General features: G+C 37.9%; 1 protein-coding gene across 3 annotated transcripts in view; it reads right to left on the reverse strand.

Moving 5' to 3' along the window:
• Positions 1-27,535, reverse strand: part of EXOC6 (exocyst complex component 6) — a 208,813-nt gene that overhangs the window by 20,913 nt on the left and 160,365 nt on the right. For all 3 annotated transcript variants that reach the window (XM_065894605.1, XM_065894606.1, XM_065894607.1), the window contains one exon: positions 14,698-14,771. In XM_065894605.1, the coding sequence (XP_065750677.1) occupies positions 14,698-14,771 (74 nt within the window). The remainder of the gene's footprint in view (positions 1-14,697; positions 14,772-27,535) is intronic.

The following is a 27,535-nucleotide window of genomic DNA, read 5'->3' on the forward strand; positions in this document are numbered from 1 at the left end:
ACTTTGTGAGATGTCTGATCTTGTTATATTCAGGAGTAAACCCAAAAACGTCTTCCTTTAATTCTTTGGCACTTCAAATGAATTTAGGATTGTCTAAGGAAAAATTGCTTGCTGGAGGAGCTGTGTGAACAGGCTGTTGTCCTGCTACCATATCTAGTCAAACATTTGGATACTACAACTTTGGCAAATCTCATTAATACTTTAAGAAGTCAAAGACTTTAAAACTTCTAAAGAAAGTTCCTGTGAAGTAGTCACAGGGACATGTTTGAGCAAGCAGAGTGTGTATACAATATAGTAACAAATACAATGCAAACAAAAGAAGATTTGTTTAATTATAGTGGAAATAATTGTTATTTAAAAGTGCCTTCTTCCTCATCATAAAAGAATAAACTGGACTAGTGGCAAAAGAATTGTATGTTATGATGCCTTAAGATTAGTAACAGAAGACAGAAATTTCAAAGTAAAGTCTTGGCAGACACCCAGTCTCCAAGGCAAGAATTATGGCCTAACAATTCCTTCATAACTTATAAGGCTCGTTCATGTCCCTTTAGGTAGAATCAAAGTTGTTCAGTTTGAGTCAAATACAAGTATATATTTATCAGGTTTCTACTATCTTTCTCTGGTGAAGTGCATCTGAACTTCTTTCCTAAATTTTATAACCATTTGGGGGCATGTTAGAGAGAGACTGTCTGACTATGTATATAAAAGGGTAGAAGAAATTAGGTGAGGAGGATAAAGAGAACAAGGAAGTGGGTTCCCAGGGTACTTCCCTTATTCAGCAATATTGTTAGAAGGAACTATGCTCCTCATAGTTTAACATGATATGGGTCTGGCACACAAGCCCTGCCATCACCCAGATGAAGTATGGTATACACAAAGAGATGGTAACTTCTGACTCAATCAACTAATGACACCTGCAATGCAAATTTCACACAATTCACTGATTTTAACAACAAAGATTAAGCATGCAATGAAAAAGATCTCTCCCCAAAGTAAATTATACACCATTTTCCCCCACAGATTTCATTAAATCATTAAAATATATGGTTGAAATAGTTCAGGAAATAGTTTCCCAACAGCACACGGTAGTTATTAGGAGAAGCAGGAATCCATCCTATTTCCTGATTTCCTACACGATAATGTCCTCCTCAACACACCATTTGGATTCTTCAGTGGCTTTCTCGCTACACTCCTTAATTTCCATCCTTTCAGCCAAGATATCTGTCTGAATCTAATAGTCATGTTTATCTTCAACTTTATCTTCTTTGATACCAACTAACTCATCTCTCTAGCTCTTATTTTATTGTCTAGCTCTTATTTTATTGTCTACTGTTCAATTCTGTTTCCCCAGTGGCTGGCTACATAAGGCACTCAATAAACATTTCTTGAATAAATGAATTAGTAAATGAAGCAATAAATGAAAATCCATCCATACATAATGCCTTTTACTACAAACAGTTCTAGGATTCCGCTAACAAATGTTTAATTTACTTAAACACTGTCTTGTTCCAAAGGCATCTTAAAGCAACTTACAAAAATACATGCAAGATAAATACAGCTTGGGCTTCCCTGGTGGCGCAGTTGTTGAGAGTCTGCCTGCCGATGCAGGGGACGCGGGGTCGTGCCCCGGTCCAGGAAGATCCCACATGCCGCGGAGAGGCTGGGCCCGTGAGCCATGGCCACTGAGCCTGCGCGTCCAGAGCCTGTGCTCCGCAACGGGAGAGGCCACAGCAGTGAGAGGCCCGTGTACCGCAAACAAACAAAAGATAAATACAGCTTAATAACTGAGAAAAGTCAGGGCCAAGAGAAAGTGAAGACAGGAGAGAAGATAAGGTTAGTATACAAAATGCACGTGATGCTATCCTATATATTTGAGCATTCTACCTCCGTAATGAAGAAGAAAATATAATTAGTTGGATAACTCACAGTATTTTGAGATAAAAACAAACTAGTTGCTGTGGATAAATTCAACCATTTTTCATATTGAAAACAGAAACCTCTGGGTCTAAATGAAGAAGCTACTGGGAAATATAGTGAACCACAGCATCAGTAATTAAGTAATAGCAATCAATCATCTATACCCTAGACTACCAAAACAATCATCTAACTGTTCTTCCTGATTCTAATTTTGTCCCTTTTCAATCTATTCTCCTTAGAATAGCCAGCAAAATCTTTTTCAAATGCAAATCAGAGAATGATACTAACCTGCCTAAAATCCTTGAATGGTTTCCCATCATACATAACATCCCAAACTCCTTAACAAGGCCCTCAAGGTCCTACATGACTTGGCTCTGATAACCTTCCCAATTTCATTTGCACCTCTCTTCCCCTTGCTCACTACACTATAGCCATACTTTCTCTTCCCTGACAGCACGTTACGACTTTTCATTTGCTCCTTCCTCTGCCAGGAATACTATTTCCCCATATCTCCTAATTTCATTCGGATACCTACTCCTTAAAGAGGTTTACCCTTGACAACCCAATCTGAAGTGGTCCACTAACTCCCAGTCACTATTCACGTTAACCAGTTTTATTTTTCTCACAGAATCTAAATGTATTTGAAATTCTATATAAAGCTATTTGAAATTATCATTGTTTGTTATGGATCTCCCTCCAACAAAACAAGTTTTAAGAGCAGGGATCTTGCCTATCTTTTTTACCACTGTATCACCAGCACTTAAAAGAGTGCCCAGAGCAGGTGCTCAAATATTTGTTTAATAAATAAAGACATCTCTGGAAATGGGACAGCTCTTTGCGATCTGGCTTCATCTGGACAGCCTTCCATTTCTCTAGAGCAGTGATGGTGAGATAACTGTTGTTAGGTCATATATGATGCCTTTGTGAATATATTAAAACATTGGACCTTCTTCTCGGAAATATGCACATATAGACAAAATTTTGCATAAGCCTCCTAAAACCAACCTGTGATCCCCAGGTTAGAACCCCTGATCTAAAGGCACATAAGGACCTTTATGCAATGCAATCTATGTTATAACCGATTCCTGCTCGTGGAGTTGAACGCTGAAGGAAAAAAAAACCAGTAAAAAGCTACAAATCATTCCTAACAGATTTCTCTACGAAGTGGTAGAATATCGGAGAAGTCAAATGAGCAAGTCACAGCTAATGGCTGCTTAGTCTCCTCATGTAGCATATGGTACTGAGAAGCCCAGATTTGGGATTTATCATGAAAGAAAATGACATGTATGTTGATGACATATATAAATAAGAAAACAGATCTGAAGTAGTTTTATGGGTTGCCTTTTTAAAAAATGGCATATACTATACTCCTGTTCCAACTATATGAGATCATATTGGATCAGGATATGGATAGTCAAGTTCCAAAAATTGATAAAGTTAAAAAAAAAAAAAACTAAAAAGAATTGGCTTAATATTCAGAATGGTCCATTGACTCTTCTGGGACACAGAGAATCTTCCCTGGGTACCATTAATAAAAAGATGCATGTATTGGGTCACAAAATGACTTAAAAAAATACATTCCTTAAATTATGTCAGATAAAGAAGTGATGGAAGGTAAAAGAAGTTTTTTAGGTGTACAGCTCCTCCTTTGCCTGCTAGGGAGGACTTGGTGACAGGTAAAAGAGGCAAACTGAACAAAGCAGCTTTTGTTCCCCTACCCCTTCTCTTTTTGTATCTGAAGGTGCTTACAGCTAAGTTAATGTGTAAAGTAAACCATCTAGGCAAAAAATTTCTGTAAGTTCTAAAGGACTTTGAAGTTTTTTCATCATGTTTTTAGTACCACTAAGTAGTAATACTATCTTCTTTGTGACGTTTTGGCTTTGTTTTAACATTCTTATTTTGGAAGGTATTACGTTTTCTGTCTTAAGGAAAGGTACAGTTATCTCGAAAAAAGTCACTTCAAATGTATTTAATACTAGGAGATGCTCTTTATAACAAACAAAATATAGAACGTACTTTGATTATTTTATCAAAATATCTCTTTCAAAATTTTCCCATCTCATTTACAGTGTATTAGTAAGGGGGAGGGGGGGAAGTAGCAAATATATTCTTTATTTCTCTCCAAGTATGCATACTGTGGCTCAATAACAATAGCCTTGATGATTCACTAAGGAATCTGACAACTGTTAGGATCTGAACTCCATATGAGCTGGTATTTTAATTTCCCCCTTTAATCTCTTCATTCTTCACAAGCAATCCTGTGTTACTGTCTCATGCTTCTTAAAAACAAGTTATTCTGTATGACTGACTGACTGGTTTACTGAATCTAAGCAGCATTAATCCTCTAGTAATTACCATCCTTCATAAAATCGTCTGAATGTTTTAAAAAAGAGGAAGTTCAACAAATCATTTTTGAAAACTTTCTATTTTCATCATTTTTGTATTATTTGTATTTTAATATTTAAATTTCATCTATCTACTGAAAGGCTTATCTTTTTGCTTTCAGAGCCCTATGTTTTAACCAGAACATAGTTCTAGGAATCCATAGAGTAACGCAGTGCAATAGTGGTCCACATAATTCAGTGTTTTCAAACTGTGTGCCATAGAACACTGATTTGCAGGATAGTAAGAGATTCTTTTTTGAAAAGTATTTAGTACTCAAACAGGTTTGGGGGGAAAAAGGGGATACACCTCTATTACAGGACTTCTCAAAGCCTTCAATGTGCCAATGAAATTGTGAATTTACAAGAGAGGAACACAATATTCAGGATTTCCTAAAATTATTTGTCTATAATTTACTTTCTTCATGACTCACTGTTCCAAATAACAGAAGTTTAGGACATGGTGCTTTATTTAAGTTCTGCTCTATATTTAGTCATTGCTGATCACTCAATTAAGGCATATACTGCCTTTGTCTAAATTCCTATAATTCCCCTGTTCAAAATATAGAAGAACAGTTGGGTTTGGAGCAATGACAACATCTCTTAGAAATAACATTATTATTTTAGTATCCCTAATGATGACCAAGGTAAATCAAGAAATGTTTGTAATGCTTACACGTTTACTTGAGAAGGCAAAGAAATGTGTCATGTATTTTTAGAAATACTCCCATCAAAAATAACGGAAATAAAAATTTTTTTACTGCTTTTAAAGTATATTTCTTTACATGGAACATTAACTTACATGTAATATCCCAATTCCAAATAAGGTGTTTCTGTACACCAAAAATATGTTTGAATATAGCTGAATAATTTGCATTCACTTATTCAACATTTATTGATTGTTTACTATGTGCCAGGAATAGGGTTAAGTAATACATGTATGGTAGTGAACAAAAAAGGCATGATTCTTGTCTTCATGGGCTTGTAGCTTAGCTTTTTTCTTTTATGTTACCTGAATTGTTATGAATACTTGCTCTAGAATTGCTTTATTTTTAAAAATACCTTTGATGTGGTGGGGGTATAGTTAGGCTGCTATTTTAAAACCTCAACTTGATAACTAATTTGCTAATAGGGAATGGCATGAATCATGAAATATAAACATACAGTTAGCTGGGGGACAACAGAAACCATTTTACTTGTATATTAGAAGCACATATCATTTATATTTCAAAGTCTTGTGTTTTATAAATATTTTACATTAAAATGCTACGAGACGGACTTCCCTGGTGGTGCAGTGGTTAAGAATCCGCCTCCCAATGCAGGCGAGACGGGTTCAAGCCCTGGTCCAGGAAGATCCCACATGCTGCAGAGCAACTAAGCCCATGCGCCACAACTACTGAGCCTGTGCTCTAGAGCCTGCGAGCACAACTGTTGAGCCCGTGTGCCAAAACTACTGAAGCCCACACGTCTAGAGCCCGTGCTCTGCAGCCAGAGAAGCCACCGCAATGAGAAACCCGCACACCGCAACGAAGAGTAGCCCCCCACAACTAGAGAAAGCCCACGTGCTCCAACAAAGACCCAATGCGGCCAAAAATAAAAATAAATAAATTTATTTTTAAAAATGCTATGAGAGCCAATTCTTTTCAAAAAATGGTGCTGGGTCAATTGCGTAACCATGTGGAACAAAATCAATCTTGAACCTTATACCCCATACCATGCACAAAAATCAATTCCAGATGGATTGTAAACCTAAATATGAACGGTCAAACAATAAAACTTTTAGAAAAAAACATTTCCAATTTCAGGGGAAGGCCAAGACTTCTTAAACTGGACATTAAAAAGAATTAATCATGAAGGAAAAAATGATAAATTGGATTTCATTAAAATTATGAGCTTTTATTCATCAAAAGCCACCACTAAGAGTGAACAGACCAGCCACAGAGCAGGAGAAGATACTTGCAATAAACATATTTGACAAAGGAAGGACTCATATTCAGAATATACAAAGAACTTCTGGAAATCATTAAGTAGACAATCCAATAGAAGAAAATGACAAAAAACCTGAAAAGTTTACTCACAAAGGAGGATATTCAAATAGACGATAAATAAATGAAAAGGAGTTCAATTTTATAAGTCATCAAGGAAACGCAGATTAAAACCACAATGTAAAACTATTGTATACTCCCTGGAATGGCTGAAAAGGAAGAGGCAACTAATATCAAGTGATACCAAGGATGCAGAGCAACAAGAACTCTTCTACACTGCTGGCTGAAGTACGAACTAATATTCTTGCTTTGGAAAAGTGCTTCACAGTGTCTATTCAAACTGATCATATACCTACCCCCCTGACTCAGCAATTCCACTCCTAGGTAAATACCTCAACAAAAATGGGTCTGTTCACCAAAAGACATGCAAAAGAATGTCATGTTAGTTTAATCTGTAACAATACAACTGGAATCACATATGTCCATCAATAGTAGAATGTATAAATTATGGTATATTTATATAATGTAGACTACACAGCAAAGGGAATGAATGAACCATAGCTACATGTAACAACATAGATACATTTCACAAACATAATATTGAGCAAAAGAAGGCAGAACCAAAAAGTTAATATTGGGGTCAGGGGTGGTGGTGGTAGGTTGAACCGGGAGATTGGGATTGACATATATACAGTAATATGTATAAAATAGATAACTAATAATAACATGCTATATAAAAAATAAATAAAATTAAATTAAAAAAAGAAAGTTAATACTGCATGAGTCCATGTATACAAAGTTCAAAATCAGACAAAATTTATCTGTGGTGTTAGAAGTAACAATAGTTGCTATCCTTTGAGAGGGAGAAGTGCAGTAAGGGGTAGGGGTCTCTTTTGAGGTACTTACTGGTCAAGTTCTTTTTCTTGATCTGTGTGTTACAGAGATGTATTTACTTTGTCAAAAATCAGCAATAGTATGATTTGCCTGAATGTATGTTATATTTCAATAAAACATTTATTTGAAAAGTGCTATGAGATCCATATATATTTTGCACAATTCGAATTCTCTCTCAAATTCTCTAAATGTAGTTCAGAGGAATGATCACTCCTCTTTTCCCTATTTTGCCTGAAATAAAATATTTGAAAATGGAATCTAATCATAGATAGAGAAAGAAAAATTGTAATTTTTATGGCACAGGGTTATAACAGGCAGAAGAAAATGGTATAGAAAAAGAAAATGGCTCATATGTAAGCTAATAAGAACCACATATGTGATTTGCACTACAAAGGCATACCTCTCTAAGGCTTTAGACTATATATTCCCAGATTTTTTTTTTTTTTTTTTTAGCCGTGCAGCATATGGGATCTTAGTTCCCCAACCAGGGATCGAACCTGCAACCCCTGCAGTGGAAGTGAGGACTCTTAACCACTGGTCCGCCACGGAGGTTCCCTATTCCCAGATTTTTAAAAGGCTCTTCATATGACAAGGTATCCGATCACTCACTACCTTTGTAGTTCTCTCTTATGTGCTCTCCAATTTGTGAGCGTCCATACCATCATGCACAGTCTTAACAGCCCCAAAGCACAGTGGTCTAATAACCCAAATACCACACTTTGATTAGCGTAGTCTAAGAATTCCCAGCACGCTGTTGGTTCATTTGGAGTTAACCAAAATGACCAGGTCTTTTTCATAATATAAGTCAGATTTCCTACATCCTGTATTTTTAAAAATTTAATTAAAAAAATTAAATACAGCACTTAATATTTTTCTTGCTAAATTTAACTTTTTTGGCTTTGGCTTATCACTCAAAACTACTGAGAGCACTTTGATTTCGTCTTCTATCATCTTAGGTAACTCTTCTAGCTTTGTGTAATCTATACAAATAATTCATATTTCTTCTATGTATTTATCCAAGTCATCATTTAAAAAATATGTTGATCCCAAACTGTCAAAGACAGACATCTAGAGGGTGCTGCCAGAATCTTGACTTAAAGCAGCATTTCCCAAAGTATATTTCATGTAATACAAGCCAAAATTAGTAAGGGATGTGTTCTGTGATGAGTTTAGGTTTACCGCACCATTTCTCAGTCCTTACAATTCTAATGCACATGGTAAGTCTCTAAGAGGGGATTAGAGTACAAAGTGTTTCCCAAACTTAGCTGACTTGGAATCTTTTTTAAAGAAATCTTTTCTCATCTTGAGAAATCAGTGTTCCTGGAAAGACACTTCAGGAAAATATACGGTGAAAAGATACATCAGCCAACATTCTTTAGGGAAGAAACTGTTTTATTAGCTTCAAACCTACTTAATTGCATTATCATCCAATCTACCTCAACCTCTCCATATTGTCTGAAGGATTATCAAGATATTGTCAAATGCTGCAATAATATCTTGCCAGTCTAACTTATCACAAAGTGAAATAGGACCAGGCAAAGAGGATTTAGTATTAGGATTATTAGTGAGCCATGGATGCTCAGTCTACTGTGAGAATTATGTTCAATAAGAAGCTATGAAAGTGAGAGATACATTTTTAAAGTTTCCCGCTAAATTGGCTACATTTTTAGAGTTTTGGTGATTAAAAACTAATCTTCAGTGGGCTTTCCTGGTGGTGCAGTGGTTAAGAATCCGCCTGCCAATGGGGAGGACACGCGTTTCATCCCTGGTCCGGGAAGATCCCACATGCTGTGGAGCAGCTGAGCCTGTGTACCACAACCACTGAGCCTGTGCTCTAGAGCCCGAGAGCCACAACTACTGAAGCCTGCGTGCCCTGGAGCCCCTGCTCCGCAGCGGAAGAAGCTACCACGGTGAGAAGCCTGAGCACTGCAACAAAGAGTAGCCTCTGTTCACTGCAGCTAGAGAAGGCCAGCACACAGCAGTGAAGACCCAACGCAGCCAAAAATAAATAAAATTTTAAAAACAAAGACAAAAAACCCTAATCTTTAGTTTCCTGGGAAATTCAGTTATATGGGACACCTCACTTTCTAGTGATATTTACTGAAATCTTGCTATGTATTAAGAACGAGTTATTTTAAAAAGTATCACTGAATACTATACATTATACAAAGAGTCTTATAATAAAAACAGTTTAAAAATTTTAAGGTTTTCATACATTGTCAAAAGAATTTTACATATTTTGAAATTCTTTTGAAATCCATTTGAAAGATTACATTTAACAAAAGAGATGGTCTTTGTAAAAGAAAACAGATGCAAGTAAGTATACCAAAGTCCTTCACCAATTAGCGACTTCATTTCAGAACTGGGGTAGAAGGATGGTAGGCTTTACTTATAAAACATGTATACACAGACAAATCACGTTCAAACGGCACGTTTAAAATCGAGTGAAGTAGTATACTCACATAATGCAGTACCAGTACTGCTAATCCTCCACATTGTCTATTGGGGCAGTAGGTCTTAAAATGTTGTTGAGATAACTGGCTTCCATTAGCAAGCATGTGATTGGCAGGATGATAAAGTCTTTTCACTCACAGGTCAGCTATTTCCTTTTCTTTAGAAGAGGGCAATTCTGATGATCCATCTTTTAGCTACAGTCTCTCATTGAGTCCCAATTCTCTTGCCTTAAGCTTTGATATGGTTCTAACTTTCCTCTTGTATCAGCTCATACTTGTCATCAACTCCTCTACTCAGAACAGCAAATATCAGCAGTTTGACCTCAGGGCAAAATCCGGGTGGGCAGGTAAAATTTGACCACTAGACCTACTTCCTAATCTTTCATACCCAGCAATTCATGAAGCAGTATCAAATTCAAACTAAAAAACAGAAGCATGACCCCTTATAAGTACTATGAAAAGGGCTTTTTTGCCTTTCTAAGTATACTTGAAAAGAACTGTCAGCTGCCCTATTAAGACAGAAATGGATCACAGACCAGGAAAAAAAAAAAAGGAAAAGTGCAGAAATTCAACTGAAATGTAAATAAAAGTGTTAGCACCCTCTTTATGTTTGGTGATATACTACTTCACATAAAAGTGTTAAAATAATATGCTGCTATGAAATATCTTTATGAAGTCAGGAACATAAAAACACTACTGAAACTTAAGGTATCCTTATTTAAATAATCACTGATACTGATAAAAAACATTACATCACCTCATATGAGATTAAAGTTTTCAAAATGAATTTTATTTTTGGCCAATTCCCATACTTGGCATTTCACCACTAAACTGTTTGTAAGTTAATTTGAAAAACAAATATAGGTGAAAAATAACTATCATTATCAAATTATTAAATCCAGGCCTCTCAAATCATAAAATTCAAGTTATATCACAGCGGTCCAGTAGCTGAAGACAAGAATTAGTTGCATCGGGACTTCCCTGGTGGCGCAGTGGCTAAGAATCCACCTGCCAATGCAGGGGACACAGGTTTGAGCCCTGGTCCGGGAAGATCCCACATGCCGCAGAGCAACTAAGCCCATATGCCACAACTACTGAGCCTGTGCGCTAGAGTCCACGAGCCACAACTACTGAGCCCACGTGCCACAACTACTGAAACCTGTGCACCTAGAGACCATGCTCCACAGCAAGAGAAGCCACTGCAATGAGAAGCCCATGCACTGCAACAAAGAGTAGCCCCTGCTCACTGCAACTACAGAAAGCCCACGCACAGCAACAAAGACCCAACGCAGCCCAAAATAAATAAATTAATTTAAAAAAAAAAGAATTAGTTGCATCTTCTTGTTTATTTATTTATTTATTATTTTTGGCTGTGTTGGGTCTTCACTGCTGCACGCGGGCTTCAGTAGTCGTGGCTCGTGGGCTCTAGAGCACAGGCTCGGTAGTTGTGGCACATGGGCTTAGTTGCTCTGTGGCATGTGGGATCTTCCTGAACCAGGGCTTGAACCCGTGTCCCCTGCACTGGCAGGCAGGTTCTTAACCACTGCGCCACCAGGTAAGTCCCTCTTCTTGTTTTAGAATACAAAAGTACAAGAAGATAGCATAATTAAATTTTAACATTAATAATCAGAGAAAATAATTTAAGCCTCTTTTAAGACTAGAAAAATTAATATGTCAAAAATTAGCTCAACAAAATTTTCTATCCACTACTCACTTCCACTGCATACTAACTACCATACTTTAAAACTGTGTTTTATATTAACTAGTTATTTCTATATAAATCTTTTAACAGTTCTATATACTTGTCATAATAGATTTCAGAATTCTAAATGTTTCATAATAGACTTTTTTATTCACTTAAGTCTCTTAAAGAAATTACCTTGCAGTTGTTAAGTATCCGTCTGCCAATGCAGAGGACATGGGTTCGAGCCCTGGTCCGGGAAGATCCCACATGCCACGGAGCCACTAAGCCCGTGCACCACAACTACTGAGCCTCTGCTCCAGAGCCTGCGAGCCACAACTACTGAGCCTGCATGCCACAACTACTGAAGCCCATGTGCCTAGAGTCCATGCTTCACAACAAGAGAAGCCACTGCAATAATAAGCCCATGCGCTGCAACAAAGAGTAGCCCCCGCTCACCGCAACTAGAGAAAGCCCGCGCGCAGCAATGAAGACCCAATACAGCCATAAATAAATAAATAAATAAACATTTTAAAAAAGAAAAGAAATTACCTTGATGAGGAAATGTCAATCAGGACTTAATGCCTCTAAGTGCACTACTTGATAAGTAAATCAACCAAAAAGGTTTGAGATGTTTATTAATATTTATAAGTCTGCCTTCATAACAATTTCCTAGTGAGCTATATGCTTGTAAAGAGGATTTCTTTGCTGTGAAATGATGATTGTGTTTGAAGGAAGAAAGTACCTAGGATCAGAGTTGTCTGCTTTGAACTACCTACCTACTTGGACAAATCAAGGAACAGAATCTTTGCCAACAGCTTTATAAATTATGTGATCCTACAGCAACATGGATGGATCTAGAGAATATCATATGAAGTGAAGTAAGTCAGAGAAAGACAAATATCATATGATATCACTCATATGTGGAATCTAATTTTCAAAAAATGATACAAATGAACTTATTTACAAAACAGAAACAGACTTACAGATATCAAAAACAAACTTATGGTTACCAAAAGGGAAACGTTGGGGGAAGGGATAAATCAGGAGCTTGAGATAAACATACACACACTACTATATACAAGACAGATAACCAACAAGGAGCTACTGTATAGCACAGGGAACTCTACTCAATATTCTGTGATAATCTATATGAGAAAAGAATCTGAAAAAGAATAAATATATTTGTATGTATAACTGAATCACTTTGCTGTACACCTGAAACTAATACAACATTGTAAATCAACTATACTCTAATAAAAAATTTTTTTAAATTATGTGATCCCATCTACAATCCTACAATGAGATTACAAGCTAGTTAACAGCATAAAAATTCATACAAAACTGAGAAAACAGCAAACAATAAATTTCAAATTTTCTGTGAACAGATTATTTGTATATAATGGGAGCTATCCTTGAATCACATATTCTTTGGACTGGAGATCATATTCATGTAAGTGGTCATAACCTAATTTGGAAATGAATATACCACCAAACCTGTTTCCACCTTCGTAAAGGACTCAGTTTTCTATATCATCTTATTAGGGGCAACAGGACAGCAACAGAGATAACTCCTTGTAAAGAAAATGGATCTAACTTCAATAGTAAGAATATCTTCTAATAAACTGAAATGGAAGTTCAGAATCCACTTTCTTCATTTTCTACTATCTTCCCCTTAACTTAGTAAAGCTAACCATCTGTAGATCTAGGTCACTCATAATAGTGTTTCTTGTTTGGCATAATACATGAGCACCAATTGTAAACAGAATAAATATGAATATATTTTCATATGTATTTAGGTTATAAAAATATTTAGGTTATTTCATATTTATGTTATGAAAATATTTCATAAATACGTTGTTCAGTGCTTTACAGATTATAATTGGGAGACAGAACGGCTTTTTCAATTTTCTTCTAAACTTGACTTGAAATACCAGTTATTTCCATACAACTCACTGTCTTATAAGTATTCCTAGCCAGTTTGTGGGTATTGTGCTTCTCTAAAGGATTGTTAAGCTCCATAAGGATGAAACTGTCTCTTATATTATTTTTGTGTCTATTTCAACCATATATCCTCTCTCCAAATAATCAATACTTAGCATTTCATAAATATTTATTGAACACTGGCTTGGAATTAGAAAAAGCAGCTCTGTGTTCAAACATTTATTAAAATAAGAGCTCTTTAAGTGCTCACAATGGTCCTGTTCCAAACATCACTGTGGAAGAGTTCTATTCATACCAATGGTGGAGCCCCATCTCCAGTTATCTCCATCCCTCAAAGGGGATGGGACCATTAATAGACTGATATCACAGTGACTTTCTTTTAATTCCATCTCCATTTGGTTCTTCTTGCCAAGGGCAGCAGTCACACCTGTTGTCGATCCTAGCACTCCTAAGCCCTCTAACTTGGATCTACCCCTCCTCCACACTCTTGTGCCTCTCAGCTTTATTAAGCTCCTTAATCCTATGATTAAGAAAAAAAAGAAAAAGGAGGAGGAGGAAAGAGGAAGAAACAAATAAGAAGCAAAATTATGAGGGAGATGGAAAAAGGTAATATGAAGAAAATAAAGAAAATGACAATAGAGAAGTTAAAGAGTAAACTGAATAGAAGAAATTTAAAAATCATATTTGTTATTATACTTAGAGTTATGTGACTAGAAAAGAATTACATAAATGTATAATTAATTACCTTTAAAAATTAGTTTTATCCTTCTTTCTGGAAGCATACAGAAAAACTATAAAAATAACATTCTTTACACTGACAACATTTTAAGCAAGGGGTTCCTTTCTAGGTTGTAATAATTTACATTTAACTTGGGTCCTAAAACTAATGTTACACTACCAATTTTCATATACGACCATGAAATCATTAAGAAATAACTTAAGCTTCAAGTGTTATTAAACCAAAGTATAAAGTTTTTATTTATTCATGTGCTTTGCAAGTAATAACTAAGTTAAATATTCACCAATAAGAATGCCCCATGAAGTTGAGACACTGAATGGGTATAGGTTCAAAAGAAGGACCAAATACAGTTATCAAAGAAGCACTTTTCTAGGGCTTCTCTGGTGGCGCAGTGGTTGAGAGTCCGCCTGCCGATGCAGGGGACATGGCTTCGTGCCCCAGTCCAGGAAGATCCCATATGCCGTGGAGCGGCTAGGCCCATGAGCCATGGCCGCTGAGCCTGCGCGTCCAGAGCCTGTGCTCCGCAACGGGAGAGGCCACAACAGTGAGAGGCCTGCGTACCGCGCAAAAAAAAAAAAAAAAAAAAAAAGAAGCACTTTTCTAAAGAAAAGTTTTTTCAAGGCAAACAAGCATTCCTGTAGCATTAAAAAAAAAAGGTGAGAGGTAGAAACCAATAAATGAGAAGCACATTATTACATCTTACTTGTCTGAGGTCAATGAATGCTAGCTGCAGAGTATCCCCTTGGAATCCTGGAACGGGCTCAGAGCTGGCAAACACTATTTAAAAAAAAAAAGAATAAAAACAAGATTGCAAAATATACAAGGGTTTAACCACTAAATTAATTTCTACTCATTACAAATGTATTATAATATTTACAGGTAATCATTTCAAATGAAGACTATTTATAACCTTCAATTTTCACCACTGAGAATGTTCTCCACACCCATTACCACAAATATTTTAATAATTTTAAACTTCCAATCTGCCATTTAATTACTCTAATCCTTAATTACAATAAATTTTAAATGGTTATCCATTTAACTTTTGTAAAAGTTCAAGGGTAGTAATATACTTCAATCAAGAAAAGTTTTCTGACTTTTTTTGGCCTTAAGTGAATGATTATAGAAGCATTTTGAAACTATACCAATTGCACGGTTGTCAACATATTTCAAAACATCTGCTTTGTTACAGAATATGCTCTACACAAATCCTACTCTAGCTAACAGCGATAATAGGCAGCCATGTAAGAAGTCAGTTTTACATGCAGTTTTACATTTTACAAGTAAAATGTTCAAAGTAGCAAAATGAGGATGATGTAGGAATGCCTGTTCATTTTTTTAAAATAATTTTTTTCCATAATGGAATCCCACCTCTTTAAAAACTAAGAGACATCTTAAGACAAAATAGATTTCTTAAGACTGATTTCTTAATATCTTTAGATGAAAAATATTTTGAAAGATATTTTTCAACAACTTTTTTTTTTGGCCACACCGCATGGCTTGCAGGATCTTAGTTCCCCAACCAGGGATTTAAAGCAGGGCCACCACAGTGAAAGCGCCTATCCTAACCAATGGACCACCAGGGAATCCCTTTCAACAACTTTTTTGTACTTAAAAAAAGTTAATACTAGTAACATAGCTTTGTTTAGTTAGTTGAAGACAATCTCAATACTAGTTACTTTGAAAACAAAAGCCTTGTGGCTCTTAAAAAAAACCCTATCATTTTACACACATGCTTCTCTCGTAAGAATATGAACGCCTGCCACCACTCTCCCTCCCCATTAATATATGAGTTTTCTTAGAGAGTATTATGGATTTTCCATTTGTGAATTTATCTGAGCCAGTATTTTAGAAACCACTTACATTGTTAGCCTATATAGATCTTGGAATAACAAATGTAATTCTTAACTTTAGTATATTCTGCGTGAAATATAGTTTAGAAAGGCTCAAAATCAACATCTAGGGCTTCCCTGGTGGCGCAGTGGTTGAGAGTCCGCCTGCCGATGCAGGGGACACGGGTTCGTGCCCCGGTGTGGGAGGATCCCACATGCCGCGGAGCGGCTGGGCCCGTGGGCCATGGCCGCTGAGCCTGCGCGTCCGGAGCCTGTTGCTCCGCAGCGGGAGAGGCCACAGCGGTGAGAGGCCCGCGTACCGCAAAAAAAAAAAAAAAAAAAAAAAAAATCAACATCTAAAAACAATAAATATATGAAAGTCTAGCACAGCTTAATTTATTTGGCATTTTTGGAAAATGAAGAATTCAAATTAATTTTTTTTTGTTGATGCTGTTTTTAAGTTAATTATAATTTTTGCTTTAAGCATCAAAACTTTTTTTCATCGTAAGCATTTTTTGATAAAATTTTAAACTGCATCATAATACTTTCCCTATCTTTTTTTTTTTGCAGTACGCGGGCCTCTCACTGTTGTGGCCTCTCCCGTTGAGGAGCACAGGCTCCGGACGCGCAGGCTCAGCAGCCATGGCTCACGGGCCTAGCTGCTATGCGGCATGTGGGATCTTCCCAGACCGAGGCACGAACCCGTGTCCCCTGCATCGGCAGGCGGACTCTCAACCACTGTGCCACCAGGGAAGCCCTCCCTATCTTTTTTTTTTAGAATACTAAACACTATATAAACGTTTCTTAATTCTCTTCATTGATAACCATTAAGAACTTTTATTCTATACAATAAATTCCCAGGGCTGCTACGGTATTAACAGCTGTTTTCTATTACATTAAATAGCTCAGAATGCTGTGTTGTTTGAGTTCTTGTGTCTATCTTTAATAATTTTTCTGCCTTCTCTCTTACAGTTTTAACATAAATCCTTACTCCCTCCTCTCTCATTCATCTCTTATTATGTTATCTTTAATCTTCTTGAGCAGGTAGGTAAGCTAATCAATTACTAGAATAGTATCTAAAGTAAGAGCAAATACAGCCTGAGCATGGGCCTCTCCCACAAGTAGGTGAATGAGTTTATATATGCCTTTGAGTAAATGTACCTTTCAGTTACTCAGTTACACCATTTTCCTCCTTACTTCTTGGTTCTCTGCTGGGTACTAAGTAGCTATGGCCATTAGATAGGTGACTACATTCACCTTTCTCAGGCCCCCTATTTCCAGAAAACTAAGATTCATTCAGCAAATCTAACCATATTTTTCATTGTTTACTATAATTTACTCACATCACTGTCTTTTCATACAATGAAAAGTAGAATACTTTCATACTGTGGCAACTCCATCACCCCCTACCATTGCCCAGATAATTGAATTGCCTCTTTTTAGTAACATGAGATCTTAATTGAAAAATAACAAGCAAAATTCTAATAGCTTATTAAAAGTAAAGATTTTTTTTTTTAATCTAAAAAGTACTTTTCTTAAGACCATCCAGCATATCATTGGCTTTCGTGGCAAGTCTCAGGCTACTGTTTCCAAGTAACAATTAACTATGAATTCCTTAATGGTCTCTAATCAAGGCTGTATATGTTAGCTCAGCTTCTACCATCACCACATATACATACACACATAAAGACTTCCTATAATACAGAGAGACTTACTTTATATATCAGGCATAAAAATCAGCTCAATTTCAATTATACTTCGATTATTATGCACTTAATCTTCCAGAATTTTTCTACACTGAAAATAATCTGTCATTTTTCTTCTCTCTCAGTTCCTATTTAAGATACTATAGTTTAATAAGCCCCATTGCTTGGCATTAATCCAAAGAGCTTAGAGTCAAAATTATAATAGTACCATAAATTTATATAGCACTTTATAGCTTACAAAGCACTTTCTCACATGCCATCTTCTTTAATCATCATAATAATTTATCTTAGTAAACAGGCATGCAGATGATGGATCACAAAATCTTGCAGCTAGAAGAGACACCCCCCTTTGAAATATCTCCAACAGTGCTCTGAAGGCTCTGTTTAAAACTCACCAAGTTCTTCATTTTATAGGGCAGAAAAATTAAAATTGAAGTGATTTGCCCAGATCACATAGCTTATTTAGATTTCCTGACATTCAATTCATTGATCCAGAATCTGATTAAGTATTCAACCTCTCATCTTTTATGCCATCTCTTCTAAGAACCTAACCAATATGGAAGTGAAATTCACTAGTTTATAGCTCTCAGGTTTTTTCTCAAATATTTTTTAGGGATAGGAGGCTTCATATTTTTTCCTTTACTTCTTTAAAACTCAAATGTAGTCAATCCTGTTGGTTTTATCCTCTACAATATCTTCAGTCTGAATCGGTCTCTACCTCAGTTCAAGCTATCATCATTTCTTGCTTACATTACTAAAATACATTTCTATCTGGTCTCTCTGCTTCTTGTGTGCCACCTTTCCATCTACTTCTCCGAGTAAGATGTAAATGTGATTTATGCCACTTCACAGTTTAACACCTTTCAATGGTTCCCCATCACCTTCACAATAAAGCAGGACAAGTAAGATCCTTTATAACCTGGCCTTTGTCTATCTCTCTAGCCTCATCTCTTACCACCTTCCTAGGGGCACCTTAAACTCCTTCCATTCCAAACCACCTGCACTTCCTTGTATATGCCACAGTCTCTTACCGAGTACCTTTGATCCTTCTGCCTGGAGCATCCTTCCTCTTCTTTTCCACTGGGTAACTCTTACTTATCCTTCCATTCAATCTACATCTTTTGTGGAAGAATTCCATTACCCTGCAGCCTGGGTTAGGTCCCTCCTCTGTGATCTCCCTGCAACTTCTGTACACAGCCTAACTATACTACCCATTTTGCTATCTTATAATTGTTTATCTGTCTGGGTTTTCCCACCAGACCATGAACTCCCTGAGGGTAGGAAATATACTTCCATTTTTATATCCCGATCACCTAGTATAATGCCTGATACATAATGAGTAGGCAATAAAAGTTTCTTAAGTGAATGAAGGAAAATTGAACAAATGAACAAATAAATTCTAAGGGGATGCCATCCAATCCTGGTAATTGATACGTTCTCTAGCTTATTGATTAGATCTAGAATGATGTTGTCCAACAGAACTTTCTCCAGTAATAGAAATGTTCTATATCTGAGCTGAACTGAATTCTTAGTTTTATTTAATTTTAATTGAATAGTCGCATATGACTACTAGACAGTGTAAATCTAGAACATTCTGTGCATATTTAGTGTATTTATTTCAAAATAACTGAGTATGGGTAAGAATACTCCAAATGTTTCCTTCAGCCGAAACTAAATTTGAGTTCTTCCACTAAACACGAAGCTCACAGGAAATAGAGATTTTTTTTTTTTAACCTTTACATACTCTGTGGCTGGTGTACAAGAGATATTCAGTAAATGCGTTGAATGAATAAATAATAATACAAATAATTCATTTATACTAATATGGTCCCAATAATTCTAGAGGTAGATTTCAATCTGAACTTTTTAAAGAATTGATGACTGATTTTTGGAATAGCTTTAAGTTTGTCTTCAGATTCCTTCTTGGCTCAAGCAGATTCTCAATTTTATATGATTTGTCATATTTTGGGGTTTCTTTGTTCTCCTCCCTTGGGCCAACTTTTTATTATTTTTATTTAATAATACCTACTTCCTAATATGATATCTTTGTCATTCAGTCATGCCATTAAGGATAGTTTTTTTGGTTTTTTTTTTTTTTTTTTTGCGGTACACGGGCCTTTCACTGTTGTGGCCTCTCCCATTGCGGAGCACAGGCTCCGGACGCGCAGGCTCAGCGGCCATGGCTCACAGGCCTAGCCACTCTGCGGCATGTGGGATCTTCCCGGACCGGGGCACGAACCTGTGTCCCCTGCATCGGCCGGCGGACTCTCAACCACTGCACCACCAGGGAAGCCCAAGGATAGTTTTTAAAAACACACATTGATCTTGGTCTTTCAATAAGATATTTAAAAATAGTTTCCAGGGCTTCCCTGGTGGCGCAGTGGTTAAGAGTCCGCCTGCCAGTGCAGGGGACACAGGTTCGAGCCCTGGTCTGGGAAGATCTCATGTGCCGCAGAGCAGCTGGGCCCATGTCCACAACTACTGAGTCTGTGCTCTAGAGCCCGCGAGCCACAACTACTGAGCCCGTGTGCTGCAACTACTGAAGCCTGTGCCCCTAGGGCCCACATTCCACAAAAAGAGAAGCCACCTCAATGAGAGGCCTGCACACCGGAACGAAGAATAGACCCAGCTCGCTGCAGCTAAAAAGAAAGCCTGCATGTAACAATGAAGACCCAGCACAGCCAAAAATAAATAAAGTTTTTTAAAAAATAGTGTTAAAAATAAATAAATTTTAAAAAATTAAAATAGTTTCCAGGCTTTCTAAAGTTTTTTTCTTTTTTTCTTAAAGAAAGTCAAAATCTTAGGGTTTTTTTCTCTTAGTGCCTCCTATTTGACTGTTTTTTTTTTTCATAAATTTATTTTTGTCTGGATTGTGTCTTCGTTGCTGTGTGCGGGCTTTCTCTAGTTGCAGTGAGCGGGGGCTACTCTTTGTTGTGGTGCGCAAGTTTCTCATTGTGGTGGCTTCTCTTGTGGAGCACGGGCTCTAGGCAAGCAAGCTTCAGTAGTTGTGGCAGGGGGACTCTACAGCGTAGGCTCAGTAGTTATGGCACATGGGCTTAGTTGCTCCGCGGCATGTGGGATCTTCCTGGACCAGGGCTCAAACCCGTGTCCCCTGCATTGGCAGGCGGATTCTTAACCACTGCGCCACCAGGGAAGCCCTGACCATTTCTTTTTTAAAATAAAGTAGCTTCATGAAATATTCATTTCCTCTTATTTTTTGCTAGAATATGGAACTTAATAATAATGATTCCAAGTTTAAAAATACTCTTTTTTTTAAAATAAATTATTTTATTTTATTTATTTTTGGCTGCGTTGGGTCTTCATTGCTGTGCACAGGCTTTCTCTAGTTGCGGTGAGCAGGGGCTACTCTTCGTTGTGGTGCACGGGCTTCTCATTGCAGTGGCTTCTCTTTGTTGCAGAGCATGGGCCCTAGGTGTGCAGGTTTCCGTAGTTGTAGCATGCAGGCTCAGTGGTTGTGGCTCACGGGCTCTAGGGTGCAGGCTCAGTAGTTGTGGCGCACAGGTTTAGTTGCCCCGCGGCATGTGGGATCTTCCCAGACCAGGGATTGAACCCATGTCCACTGAATTGGCAGGCGGATTTTTAACCACTGAGCCACCAGGGAAGCCCTGACCATTTCTTTTTTAAAATAAAATAGCTTCATGACATATTCATTTCCTCTTATTTCTTGCTAGAATATAGAACTTAATAATAATGATTCTAAGTTTAAAAATACTCTAAAGTAACATTAGAGGGACTTCCCTGATGGCACAGTGGTCAAGAATCCGCCTGCCAATGCAGGGGACATGGGTTCGAGCCCTGGTCCAGGAAGATCCCACATGCTGCAGAACAACTAGGGCTTTGTGCCTCAACTACTGAGCCTGTGCTCAAGAGCCCACGAGCCACACCTACTGAGCCCATGTGCTGCAACTACTGAAGCCTGCACACCTAGAGCCTGTGCTGTGCGACGAGAAGCCACCACAATAAGAAGCCTGTGAACCGCAACGAAGAGTAGCCCCCACTCACTGCAACTAGAGAAAGCCCACGTGCAGCAACAGACCCAACACAGCCAAAAAAATAATTAATTAATTAGATTTTAAATTTTAAAAATTTAAAAATTAAAAATAAATAAAATAACATTAGAGAGGGAGGTAGAGGGAAAGGCATCACCTTATTGGGAAGGTAAATTTTTGCTGTATCAGTTTAACTGAGAAGAAGATAAGATTGAATTAATTTAGATAAAACTGAAAGTTAAAATTAATACATACTGTAGAAGCTGTGATTATAATGACAAAAGAAACCCCTTCCAAATTGGCAATCTATGACGTTTTAAGAGAACAGAGTATCTACAGGCAAAAACATGAATTATTTGTAAATCTAACAAAACTTTAAGCAGGAAAATATGCCCTTCCTGCCCTCAGGATCTATGCACAGATGTACAGGATTTGTATGGGGGGAACAAAGATGGCTAAGAAGTCAGGCTATAAGTATTTATCCTGGCATGAAAATATAAACCTCTGAAATTAAATGCAGAGGGAATAAGTCCTTGAACAATCCTGTCCTAGGCAGACAGTTATTTTTACTGTAAGGTGGATTATTTGGAAAACATTTACACAGGGTAGGAAGAATTGGGAAGTGGAAGAAAAAATGCCCATGGAATAAGAAAAGTAAATAGATCAAAAGATTGAAAAAGAGGGTGAGGAGGCTAGGCTAAATAAACTCTCAAGACTGCTTGTGGATGACAAGGCAAGGACACATAAAATGGAATAACTTCATAACTAAATAAATGAATGACTGTAAATAAAAACAGTCTGCATATTGAAAAGATTTCTCATAATTCCATTTCTTACTAGATCTGAAGATTTAAATTGGCTAGTTAGAACCCAAATTTTGGCTCGGCAACGTATTCTATGTGGACCAGATGTGTCATCAGAAGCGATGACGAAGAGCACCATCTAGTGGTTTTTCTGGTGGTGAAGAACTCATGCCTGGGAGTCAGGGGTCTGTTAGAATTCTTGACTGTTAAATTCTGTTACATGTGGTTGGTAGCAGTGGAATGCAAGCCTCTAGAACCAACTGCCCCTCTACATTCATCACCCCACTCTTATATAAGATAGTATCTATTCCTCTCCCTTTCTTGGAAAAGGAGCAAAGCAGCCTAAATTTGATACCGTAAATGCCATTAAAACCAGAACAAATTCAAGTAGGCAAAAAATAAAAGAGCATCCAGCTTCCTTAAAAAAAAAATAAAAGACAAATATCCTCTCATACCATCGACATGATTTTGCTTGAACCCTTTTATTTTGGGGTATGGACCTTTTTCAAGGCTAGAATTAGAGGCCCTGGGGTCATAGCCATATACATACAAAAAAATCTATGGAGACTTACTTTCTTTCTTTTTTTTTTTTTTGAGGTGGGCTAAGCCTTTATCCAATTGCAAAAAGACCAAGGCCTTCAAACCTAGAGATTCACCTATTTCTCAATAAATCATCACTGAAAAAGGTACCAGTGCTCTTCAACCTGGAGCTTTTCTAGTGCTTATGAATTTAGGATGTTAGACTCTTAGGAGTCAATAACCTCAATTAGGTATTTGTGTCGAATATATGAAAAAGTACATTCTAGACCTATTCTGGGTATCTCAAATCCTTCTGATTGCCTGATGCTTTGGAAATGTTATTTTGTTAGGGATGTGAAGGATTTCTGAGATACCTTTATAGGAACTTAAGAAGACACTTTTATTTTTTCCTCTATACTGTTGCCTTTGTAAGGTGCCTTCTGATGCGACCCAATATATGAGGTGCTTAATAAAACAAAAGCACATACACAGATTTAGAACATCAGCTTTATGCCAAGCTTGGCAAATGCTCCTCCAAGAAGTGATTTCTCTTAAACTTATACAAAATCTGTAACAGGATTAAAGGTTCAATGTAGCTTTGTGGGGGGGCGGGGGCTACGTTTGCAATTCCGAATGGAATGCCTTCCTGACTTCTCCAACCACACAGTTATAGTAGTATTATTGGTTATGGTCAAGCTAACCAAAAATGTCTACTTCATTCATGCATAAGCCCTACCTAATATTCTCAATCAGTACAACTTTTTATCTAAATTAGGTCTGCTTCTTATACTCTGTCACAGTACCATCTACTTTTCTAGAATTTAACAACTTATAATCATATGTATTAGTGCAGTCATATAACGAATGCCTCCCCACTGGGCCTAAACCCAAAGAGGGTTAGGGGCTTTTTCTGTTTTGTTTACCACTGTATCCCCTAAATGCCAAGTACTTGGTAGATATGAAGGAATTAATGCATGACTTTAAAGTACCATACTCTTCTTCGCCTTAAACTTTACTACTTCTGGGACTTCCCTGGTGGCGCAGTGGTTAAGAATGTGCCTGCCAATGCAGGACACAGGTTCGATCCCCGGTCCAGGAAGATCCCACACGCCACGGAGCAACTAAGCCCGTGCACCACAACTACTAAGCTGACATGCCACAACTACTGATGCCCGCACGCCTAGAGCCCATGCTCCACAACAAGAGAAGCCACCGCAATGAGAAGCCCACGCACCACAATGAAGAGTAGGCCCCGCTCACTGCAACTACAGAAAGCCCACGCGCAGCAATGAAGACCCAACAGAGCCAAAAGTAAATAAAATAAATTTATAAACATAGTCATCAAATATGTGAAGAATTTTTATAAATGATCAGTTATATCTATATCAAGAAGTTGAATGGTCTTGAAGAAAATTACAGCAGCATCAATTGGCCTTAACCTTTTTTTTAAAGAGGCAGCATTTTATGTATGTATGTATGTATGGCTGCATGTATGTATGTATGTATGTATGTATGGCTGCGCCACGAAGCATGCAGGAGCTTAGTTCCCCCTGACCAAGGATCGAACCCATGCCCCCTGCAGTGGAAGTGTGGAGTCTTAACCACTGGACCTGCCAGGAAAGTTCCTGGCCTTAACTTTTTGATAACAAAGTTAGGAGAACTCTAGAAAAGCAAATGTAGATTATAGAGACTTCCTGATTTGTTAATTTGTTCATTTATGCAACAAACACTCTGAGCATAGCATTCTGCATTGGGTGCTGACAATTATAAATTCTATGTTGAATTTAACTATCTATCCTAGATGATTAAATCTCTTCTCTTTCCTCTCTCCTCTTCACCTTCCTCTCCTTTTCTCTTTCTTTTTTTCCCTCTTCATACCACCCACCCCAACCATGGGATGTATTCTTGGGTGTCTTCTACTATGTGAGTCTCTGACTCTAACCACCTAAATCATATCAAATTTACTCATTCACTAATTTTATGCATTCCCTCCTCCTCCTTTCAAAATGTCTGAAATCCATCTTCTTCTCTTCATTCCCACTGCCCAAAGTCAAGCTCTTTCTATCCTTCACAGGAAAAAGTTCAATAGTCTTTTAACAGGTCTTCCTACTTGTAGTACCTCTCTCATTTCAGTTCAATTTCCACATGACACAGAGTTCACTTTCTATAATACAGACTTCATAATGTCATGGTCCTGATTAAAAAGCTTCAATGGATCTCTATTGCTTATTAAATAAAGTCCAAGCATTCAGAAGTCTGACTTTTCTCAGCCATATCTTTCAACACTTTCAATCATGCATCTTGTAGTCTAGCTATACAAGACCGTATGAAGATTCCCTAAGCATTCTCTCATCACAGCACTTTTGCCTATGCCATTCCCTCTGCTCAGAATGCCCTTCCTTGCTTTTGATGAAACCTGACTCATCCTTTAAGACTCAAATTTCACTTCTGATAGTCAATCTTTTCAACCCCATGTAGGATTAATTGCTCCTTCTCTACAAGTGATACATACTTCTATAAAGAATTTATGTTCTACTACAGTCATTTACATGTTTGTTTCCTCCCCATCTAGTATGTGAGATCTTTGAAACCTGATTCATCTTTGATTTCCCAGTAATAACAGGTAGTAGGTTCCCATTAAACATCTGAATAAATGAATCTTCCCTACAAATCAGTTGACTCTACATGGAAAAAATTCAGGTACAGACTGAAATTTGAGCTCAAGCCAATTTAACTCATAAGTATGTGTGTCACAAGGAATACCAGGGAAAAGGGCACACACTGTTTGAAAAAATAAGTGGGTACAGGGGCTTCCCTGGTGGCGCAGTGGTTGAGAGTCCGCCTGCCAATGCAGGGGACACAGGTTCATGCCCCGGTCCAGGAGGATCCCACATGCCACGCAGTGGCTAGGCCCGTGAGCCATGGCCGCTGAGCCTGCGCGTCCGGAGCCTGTGCTCCGCAACAGGTTCAATCCCCGGTCCGTGGCAGAGGCCACGGCAGTGAGAGGCCCGTGTACCGCAAAAAAAAAAAAGAAAAAGTGACTACATAGATGGATCAGTGCTAATTCTTTCACTACCAGAAAAAAACAAAAACTAAAAGCACATGGCTGAATGATATGAGGAACTGAACTATTCTTAACTTTCTACCTCCCCAACTTCAGCTGGTTGTGCTATTTGTTTCTACCTGCAGACTGACATTTTAAGGCCTAGGAAATATATGCATAATGTTTTTACAAAGTAATGAGGATGGAAAAATCATCAAACCAAATTATAAAATTTAATTCAGAATTAAGGCCATTCTTGATGCTTATATTTGATGTTAACCTCTTATTGCTTAAATTCTTTGACTTAAGCCTTTCTTGAGTTACCCAAGATCTTTGGTCGTTTTTGGTATCTAGTTCCTGATCTCTGCTATCTAACTTCCTTGGACTCTGGATTTCTTACTAGTGTAAAACAGACTAGTAGGATTTTATGTTAATCCCACAAACCAGTCACAGACTTTTTTTTTTTTTTTGGCTGCGTTGGATCTTTGTTGCTGCACGAGGGCTTTCTCTAGTTGAGGAGAACAGGGGCTCCTCTTCGCTGCAGTGCGCGTGCTTCTCATTGCAGTGGCCTCTCTTTTTGCGGAGTATGGGCTCTAGGTGTGCAGGCTTCAGTAGTTGCGGCACGTGGGCTCAGTAGTTGTGGCTTGCGGGATTTAGAGCACAGGCTCAGTAGTTGTGGCACACGGGCTTACTTGCTCTGCGGCATGTGGGATCTTCCCGGACCAGGGCTCAAACCTGTGTCCCCTGCATTGGCAGGCGGATTCTTAACCACTGGGTTACAAGTATAAGTGCCACCAGGGAAGTCCCTGGTCACAGACTTTTAAGTAATAGTTTCTGAGCCTCTTGAAGGGAAAGTAATTACTATGAATCAATATGGGTTTATGAAGAATCAGAGTAGTAACATTTTCTTCTTTGAAAAACTAATTAGACTGGTAGATGAGGAAAATTCAATGGCCATTATTATCCCTATATACCAGCAAGGCATCTGGCAAAGTTGCTCATAACTTTGAGCTATGATTTAGATTCAAAACTATGAATTAGATTCAACTAGGGAATTAGCAACTGGCTGAAGAAATCTAAAGATACCCAAGATTTTGAATAATGGAGCTAAGTCAATATGAATAGATAGACCCATGTAATGTTGTGGTTCTCAAACTTTACGGTGCATCAGTATCACCTGAAAGGCCTACTCAAAAAGAAACTGCTGTGTCCTATGCCCAGAATTCACAATTCAGCAGGTGGGGTTCAAGAATTTACAGTGCTGGGACTTCCCTGGTGGTACAGTGGTAAAGAATCCACCTTCCAGTGCAAGGGACGTGGGTTTGATCCCTGGCCGGGGAACTAAGATCCCACGCGCCACAGGGCAATTAAGCCCGCGCACGAGCACCACGACTACTGAACTTGCGCACATCAATGAGGGAGCCTGAGTGCCGCAAACTACAGAGCCCACGTGCTCTGGAGCCCGTGCGCCACAACTACAGAGCCCATGTGTACTGGAGCCCGCGTGCCACAACTAGAGAAGAGAAAACCCGCATGCCACAACTAGAGAGAAGCCCATGCGCCACAAACAAAAGATCCCGCATGCTGCAACTAAGACCCAATGCAGCTAAAAAAAATAAAGAAAATAA

This window comes from Phocoena phocoena, chromosome 16 (genome assembly GCF_963924675.1).
Source record: "Phocoena phocoena chromosome 16, mPhoPho1.1, whole genome shotgun sequence".
NCBI classification, from domain to species: domain Eukaryota; kingdom Metazoa; phylum Chordata; class Mammalia; order Artiodactyla; family Phocoenidae; genus Phocoena; species Phocoena phocoena.